Genomic DNA, 8,965 nt, shown 5'->3' with positions numbered 1-8,965 from the left:
TTATTTCAATGCACAAAGTGACAAACACTCAAACTAGTATTATTCGTATTATTCAAGCCCTTACTAAAACCCTATTCTTACAAACTTGTTTCATCTAATTATAGGATTTAGAGACATTAAAATGTCCCTGCCTGTAACAGTGTGTATAATGCATAGATTAAGTTGCCTAGAAACAAATCGAGTCATAAAGATTCAGATTTAACTTTCCTAATTTAACTTAACTTGCAGTAATGCTCATGTGAGAATAAACAACAACTGAGATTTTACTTTATCAGTTTTGTTACCCACATGTATTTCATGTCCACATAACCATTTTTCAAGTAACTAACTATTGGTCATAAAATAATAAGAAAACATATTGAAGCTGTAAGCATGTCAAAACTCATAGCCTAGGCTACATAATAACTTTGCACTATATAGAATTTCTCTGATCACATACTGCTGCTCAACCGCTGTCAGAAGTAGCCTAGGCTACTGACAAAACAAGTGCATGAGACTTGACAGAGTTACAATGTAACATGTGTTTGTAAAACTCTGAAATCGAAAAAGTATTGAAATGTTAAGATGTACTCCATTTGCGTTTTCTTTATATTTTTTTCTTTATCAGATTTCTTAGTTTTGTTGCATAATCTTTTAAACAATTGTAGCCTATACTTTTGCTGTGATACAGTAATACCCTACCATGGTTGCTTAGATCGTGAACATATCTAAGTGAGCTACTTTGATTCATGAATTTAGAAATGTGTTTTTATCGCACGAAAATATCGTGTATCGTGTTCTTTCGAGGAAAATAATATTATGCGCGGTGAGCTCGAGCTGCCTGCGTTTCTTCTTTCAGCCTGGCTCGCGCTGCTGCTGCTGGTTGTGAGGCTCGCGCTGCACGGTGTGTGAGAATCCTGGGACTTGGTGATGTCAGACTGGTTGGGTCATTTGAAGGTTAGCAGTCTCGGATGGGTTCATAGAAAGTTCACTCGCATATATTAGGCAATTCAATCTTTCATTCTCTGTGACCAAACTAGTATGAAATGAGCTGCATGGAGGCAGGATAACCCATTCGTCATCCGAACGGGGAGATGTGGTTTTAAAACGCGATCTGTAATATTTATAAGAACATATTTTTAGTACGGCGGGCTCGAGCGAGGAGCTTGTTGTTAAGCGCACTGCACGGGGCTGTGCAAAAAATAAAGTATACACACGTTGGAACGTTACGGAGGTGACTGACTGGCTGACACACGTTGGAACGTTACGGAGGTGACTGACTGGCTGACACACGTTGGAACGTTACGGAGGTGACTGACTGGCTGACACACGTTGGAACGTTACGGAGGTGACTGACTGGCTGACACACGTTGGAACGTTACGGAGGTGACTGACTGGCTGACACACGTTGGAACGTTACGGAGGTGACTGACTGGCTGACACACGTTGGAACGTTACGGAGGTGACTGACTGGCTGACACACGTTGGAACGTTACGGAGGTGACTGACTGGCTGGCACCTTTTCCTCACATCAACCGGACACCAGAGGAAAATGGCAAATCATAATTTGGGTCAATTACAAGCTTTTAGCGGTGTTGTCAGTCATAATTCATGACTCTCAGTCTGGGAAGAAGACCAATATTTTACGTGCCAAGGGGCAGACTTTGATGGAGTTGTGTGCACTTATGTTCGCGATTATTATCCACACCTAAATTATATTTTAAAGGAATACAATAACAGGCAGAGTTTTGCGACTAAGTGAAATCATGTTTGATTGTATGGATTTGCTAGCGGTGAGCCCGGGACAAATGTTGGATTTCTACACTTCGAGTCCCTCTTCGTGCATGCTACAAGAGAAGGCACTGAAAGCGTGCTTCGGCGGGCTCGCTCAGAGAGACTGGCAACACCGCCGGAGCGCACAGTGTAGGTTAACTTTTGCTCCCTTCCCTTTCATTTCACGTGTCTACAGCCTAGTAGATTCATAACAGTACCCTATCATAATAATGACATAATGAAATTATAATAGCCATGATGTGCGTGGCTTGTCCACGTAATCTCTTTGATCATCTCTTTATATTGTGTCCATGCACCCCTCCTCACAGTGTTTCCTGTCTTCTCATTTCCTCTCATCTGATGCGTTTAATGACCACACATTAAATATGCCCAACACACACACACACACACACACACACACACACACACTTGTGACCCCCATCATTGCCCCTTAAATCACCCTAATGTGCCATAAACAGTGTTGTAGGGCATACCTGTGTCTGAGTGTTAAGTAACTAGTTAGATAACTTATTCGAGAATTAAACACAAGCAAGAATAGAACAGAATAGAATATATACTTTATTGTCCATAATTCTTTCAAACATAAATCGTTCTTATATCTCAAATGACTTGTAGAGCAGCCATTGACATCATTTGTAAAAACTCACACTTTTTTTGTCCTGTCACTGTGACATGGCCCTGTGCTTGAAGCGTTCCTCCTAGTCCTAGTCATGTCATATTTCATCTGTACACACTTGGGTCGTAAATTCTGGAGGTGGAAACAGCTCTCTACAGCAGGCTGATGTATGTTCAGTAGCTGCATCTCAAATAGCACCCTATTCCCTACATTGTGCAATACTTTTAAACCAGAGCCCTATGGGGCCCTGGTTAAAAGTACTGCACACTATAGGGAATAGGGTGCCATTTGGGATGTAAGCAGTATGTGATCTCCTGGTCCCTACACTGGGCGGAGGAATGCACAGAGTAAACACGGGCAGGCTGTGCCTTGACACTTCCCTCCCTCCCAGAAAAGAGAGATGACAGGGGCAGGGGGCGGCTATAACCCCAGGACGTAGAGCATAGAGATGCTCTCAAGTCTCTCTCTCTCCCCCTCCCCCCTCTCTCTCACTCTCTCACTCTCAATTCAATTCAAAGAGATTTATTGGCATGGGAAACATATGTTTACATTATATGTTTACATTGCCAAAATAAGTGAAATAGATAGTAGATAAAAGTGAAATAAAAAATGAACAGTAAACATTACAATCACTAATGTTTCAAAGGAATAGAGACATTTCAAATGTCATATTACGGCTTTTGTACAGTGTTTGTAACGATGTGTAAATAGTTAAAGTACAAAAGGGAAAATAAATAAACATAAATATGGGTTGTATTCTCTGTCTCTCCAACTCTTCAATAAGGTTCATTTTGAACGGCTTGCTCCAAGGCTATAGACAGACCTGTTTTACAGTGCATTGGGAATGTATTCAGACCCCTTGACTTTTTCCACATTTTCTAACGTTACAGCCTTATTCTAAAATGGATTAAGATACTTTTTTTCTCTTCAATCCACACATAATACCCCAATATGACAATGTGAAAACAGGTTTTTAGATATGTGTTAAATTCAATTGATTGGGCATGATTTGGAAAGGCACACACCTGTCTATATAAGGTCTCACAGTTGACAGTGCATGTCAGAGCAAAAACCAATCCCTAAGGTTGAATGAATTGTCCGTTGAACTCCGAGACTGGATTGTGTTGAGGCACAGATCTGCGGAAGGGCAGCAAAAATTGTCTGCAGCATTGAAGGTCCCCAAGAACACAGTAGCCTCCATTTTTCTTAAATGGAAGAAGATTGGAACCACCAAGACTCTTCCTAGAACTGGCCGCCCAGCCAAACTGAGCAATCGGGGGAGAAGGGTCTTGGTCAGGGAGGTGACCAAGAATCCAATGGTCACTCTGACAGTGCTCCAGAGGTTCACTGTGGAGATGGGAGAACCTTCTAGAAGGACAACCATCTCTGCAGCACTCCACCAATCAGGCCTTTATGGTACAGTGGCCAGACGGAAGTCACTCCTCAGTAAAAGGCACATGACAGCCCGCTTTGAGATTGCCAAAAGGCACCTAAAGGACTCTCAGACCACGAGAAACTAGATCCTCTAGTCTGATGTAACCAAGATTGAAATATTTGGCCTGCATGCCAAGCATCACGTCTGGAGACAGCATCATGCTGTGGGGATGTTTTTCATCAGCAGGGACTGGGAGACTAGTCAGGATCGACGGAAGGATGAACGGAGAAAACTACAGAGAGATCCTTGATGAAATTCTGCTTCAAGTACAGAGAGATCCTTAATGAAAATCTGCTCCAGAGCGCTCAGGACCTCAGACTGGGGCGAATGTTCACATTCCAACAGGACAATGACCCTAAGCACACAGACAAGACAACGCAGGAGTGGCTTCGGGACAAGTCTCTGAATGTCCTTGAGTGGCCCGGACTTGAACCCGATCTAACATCTCTGGAGAGACCTGAAAATAGCTGTGCAGCGACTCTCTTCATCCAACCTGACAGAGCTTGAGAGGATCTGCAGAGAAGAATGGGAGAAACTCCTTAAATACAGGTGTGCCAAGCTTGTAGCGTCATACCCAAGAAGTCTTGAGGCTGTAATCACTGCAAAGGTGCTTCAACAAAGTACTGAGTAAAGGGTCTGAATACTTATGTAAATGTGATATTTCAGTTTTTAATTTGTTTATAAATATGCAAACAATTCTAAAAATCTGTTTTTGCTTTGTCATTATGGGGAATTGTGTGTCGATTGATGAGGGGAAAAAAAACTTTAATCCATTTTACAATAAGGCTGTAACGTAAAAAAAGGTGGAAAAAGTGAAGGGGTCTGACTACTTTCCGAATGCTGTCTATGAGACAGACCCTTTTTTTCTGACAAGAATGATGCCACACATTCACTAACTCTCTTTACACACTCCATACGCAGAACATTGCTAAACATGTTTTTTTTACTCACTCACTCAGAGAAGTAGGCTAGTCTGTCTGTCCTATCACACACTCATGAGAAGAAGTCAGTGGTTTGCAGTCAGATATTAACCTTAGCTTATGGAATACTTGCCTTATCTGTGTGTGTTTGCCTGAGGCCCCTCCACTCTGCTTCTTGAGAAGGCATGATCTCCTGGCAATATAAGTGTTTGTTTAAGCGCCCCCCCCCCACTTGATTTAGTTCGATAGTATGACGACTGGAGAGCAGATAATGTTAAGCACTGCTGTACTGTCGGTCACGTCACTACACTTCCCAGGACGTGTTTGCTCTACAGGCACAAATCACAGTGAAGTGGCCCTTATCAGTAACAGCGAAAGTAGAGAAGGTGTCTACTATTCACCCCCTACTCACCCCACTTCACTGCGCTCCAACAGTAGGCTACATTGGTTTTACATGAATAGCCTTTCTTTATTTGTTTGATTAGATTTGTTTATATTTTGCATTTGTATGCCCCATAAACTATAGCAAATGAGTTTATCTGGCAAAATATTTAATCCCACAAAATCCTATAGTTTCTACCTAAATCTGATCATCTTAATTGATGGTATAGCTGAGCTGTTATATGTGCATACTGTGTGTATCCTATGTATAAGAAAGGTGTGGGTGTGTTTGCCTTTGTGTGAATGCCTTACATGAGAGAATAGAGGGAATGCAATAACTGTATTCCATAGATTTATAATAGTCTCCAGGTGTAGTAGCTAGTGCAGTGTTCCATTCATGATTGATAAGACTATTAACTTGTCACTGTGGTGTGATCACTAATAGAAAAGGTCATAATTTCTCATCATTACAGTACACCACTGTGTGTTCATTGTGTGTGTGCGTGCTTGTGTGTGTGTGTGTTCTACCTAATTAAATCATCTTGAACATTAAAGTATAAGTAACTCATCATGTTCATTAATCACCACACACAAGGTGCCTTTGATTAGCATTTCAATGCAATTAGAAAACCATTTTCCATTCATGCACAGAGGGTGTGTGTGTGTGTGTGTGTGTGTGTGTGTGTGTGTGTGTGTGTGTGTGTATGTGTATGTATGTGTGTGTGTGTTGCAAATTATCCTGATAACAGACTTGCTTGTATTCATCACCAAGGCATTGTAGCAAAACAAGATTGAACCGATTGGGCAATCTTTCTTTCCCCCCACTATTTCATATGCATAGACTACATACACATTAGCCTTGTGGCATTGCACTCGTCTTGCAACGCTCTGCCCCCTTTCATGTTTAAGTAAGGAACAGTTTAAATTGGACTTTAATTTAAAGAGCTTCCCAGAGAGGTCATTGTAACGTAGTTTTTTATTAATTAATTTATTCAGTGCAATGGAAGCCCCAAGGGTGTCAATTAGATCTATTCACTATGAGCTGCGCTCTGTTAACACACACAGGCATGCACAAGCATACACACTCACATACACACACATAAGCCTTCTTTTTTTAGAATGAGCAGGAAAACAGATTGTTGTACGAAGGATACAATGAGAAGGTGTTGGTGTGTTTGTGTGTGTGAGGATATTATGATGTTTGATGCATGCACTAAAACATAGAAATAATTTCTATATTCATAGCTTAGTTTTATATTATGGACATTGTCCTTTGTATTTGTTTGTTTTCCATTATAGAATGGATATCAGGACAGTAATGTACAATATATTAGTTATCATAGGTACTATTATGTATAGGCTTATAGAATTCAAGGTTATAGTGAATGCAATAACAAATATATATATTAACTGAAAAATACAATATGAGGATAATCTTTGAGAAACTTGAGAATATTTTATGTATTGAATCCTTTGACAGGAGTGATAGTCATACGGGTATAACACTACACAACAATACAGTATGAATGGTTTCTCTTTGTCTGTAATCGATATGGCATTGGAAGCTGTAATCCCAAGGCCTTTCGGGACTTGAATACCAACATTGAAACGATTCACACGTTCACTTATAGGGTCTAAGCGCTAGCCATTGTCAAGTAAAGCATAATATTGATGGTAAAATGACTTGTTCAGATATTTCTGAGGTTAGTTGACTCTCATCCCTTTGTCGTCTTATTCTTCTAGTGAAGTAGGTAATACTGATTTGTATTGCATGGATTATGTATGACATGGGCAGGCATAATAGTTAATAAAGTGTGTGTTTGTTTGTGTGGGTGGGTGTGTGTGTTCACGTGTATGTGTGCACATGCACGTGTTTTTGTGTGTGCCTGCATGCTTAAGTGTGTGTATTGTGTGTGTGTGTGTGTGTGTACACGTGTGTGCTCCCATACACATGTATCAACAGTCTCATGTTTTCTCTGCAGTTACATCCTTGTAGCTGAACAACAATGTCTAATGCCAAGTTCTCCCTTTGTTGTAAACAATGAGTAGACAGACAGACCATGCTTGAGATAACAGCATGATATGTTAATTAGGCCCTGTCCCTGTTCTTCTCTTCAAGGCTTAATGTGATTCAGATAGGGACATGAAAGACCATGGTCACAGCTTTCACACCAAGCTGATTTTGCGGGCATGTGACAGGACAACTAAGAGGTTGGAGGGGGGATGGATGGGGGGATAAAAAGGAGGGTAACAACTTTGAAACGGTGCTGGTGTGGTGTGGTGTTGTAGCACCACTGCCCGCTGGTCCCAGATCTGTCAGGCCATTCTCTCTGTTTGGCAATGACAATGACCATAGGATTTGGCTATACAGCACAAACAGATCTGGGACCAGGCTATGCCACCTAAGGGGCCAGGGTTCTGATCTGGAAGCACGGTTTCGAATGCTACAATCATGCTTCAGTAATGCAGTTTAACTGACATCTGGCCCAGAAAGTCAAATTTGAAAATGTCTAATAAGACACTTTAGTCATCATCTTTGTGCTCAAAAGATCCACTGAATTGTTCATATAATTGTTGCTGAGACCGATTTTCTTTCCCTCCATCACTCACAGCTGAAGATATTAGCATTTTATATTCATCCAAGGTTTGCCAGGTTTTTGGTTGCTCGCGCTGCTCCATGTGCGCACTGAGTGCTAATGCGCATGTGAAGTTGGGCCGTGTAAATGGTATGCAACCCAGATATAGACGTCCATGAATGTGAGTAGATTACGTTGAAAACAATGGTCGAACATCTTGGATGCAGTTCACTTACCCTCCCGAGGAAGAAATTCCCACTGAGAGAAGCAACGGACTACATTGGAAATAGGAAGAGTGCTTTTATTTTATTTCACTCTTACATTTGTCAGATGTCATTCTGACATGATGGATGGTGACTCACTTTTATATTACTGCTAAAAATGAAACAATTTGCAGGAAATGCATTTTTCTATTTTTGCTGTAGAACCACTGAATCATTAGACTGAAGGGGTTTCCAGACTTCTTTTGAGCAACTTCCCAGCAAACCAAATTTGTTTCTGTGAATGTTCTCAGAACATTCGTCAGGTTGCGGCAAATGTTCTCATAACACAAAAACTGTCCAGTTGTGCTGATGATTAAACAATGATTGTATAAAACATTTGCCTGATGTTGCAAGAATGTTATCAGAACACATTTTTCTGTTCTTTAAAGGTTTCCCGAATGTTTCATTAGGTTAAAAGAACTTAATGTGAATCTTAGCTAATGTTCTGAGAATGTCCCCTGATTGCTGGGTTGTCTCTATCTCAGAGATTAGTAGCCTGTCTAATGCAGGTCTCCTTTACTGCTAAGGTTCCAAAGTATGACTTGTAACAAAATCAGACATCTTGACATGTTCTAACAACTCCAGAGTGTGTGTGTGTTCCAACATCCCCAGAGCTGACGTGTGTATCAAATTACCGCTTAATGTGCCTGCCGTAGACTGGAGAATCATAAAAACGTCGTCAGGCTCTTATTTCTAACAAAGGATTAAAAAGAATCATATCACATTTCTCTCTTTGCCTCTCGATTCCTCTCTTTATCTGAATGTTCTCTCGCTCTCGCTCTCTCTTTCCCCCTCGTCTCTCTTTATGTCTGTCTTAGCTTCTTGTTGCACTTTATGAAAGCTTTGAAGTGCCTCGCACCTGTTGCATCGCTCAGGAAAGTGAGAGCTCTGGTTCTTTATACACCCACTGTTTCCAATTTGCCTTTAACCTCAACAGTTCACAGGGTGGGCGACCAAAAGTCAAGGCAGGGAGGGTGGCTTGGAGGTTAGCCACAGTCACA

General features: G+C 41.1%; 1 protein-coding gene across 1 annotated transcript in view; it reads left to right on the top strand.

Moving 5' to 3' along the window:
• The first annotated feature begins 1,040 nt into the window (after positions 1-1,040).
• Positions 1,041-8,965, top strand: part of LOC115175687 (retinoic acid receptor alpha-A-like) — a 107,940-nt gene continuing 100,015 nt past the window's right edge. Inside the window, exon 1 of the mRNA XM_029735125.1 lies at positions 1,041-1,902. Coding sequence (XP_029590985.1) covers positions 1,746-1,902 — 157 coding nt within the window. The 5' untranslated portion in view covers positions 1,041-1,745. The remainder of the gene's footprint in view (positions 1,903-8,965) is intronic.

The sequence above is a fragment of the Salmo trutta genome, chromosome 36, assembly GCF_901001165.1.
Source record: "Salmo trutta chromosome 36, fSalTru1.1, whole genome shotgun sequence".
Classification (NCBI taxonomy): domain Eukaryota; kingdom Metazoa; phylum Chordata; class Actinopteri; order Salmoniformes; family Salmonidae; genus Salmo; species Salmo trutta.
Note: the sequence above shows the minus strand (reverse complement) of the source record. Positions and strands in the feature narration are given on the sequence as shown.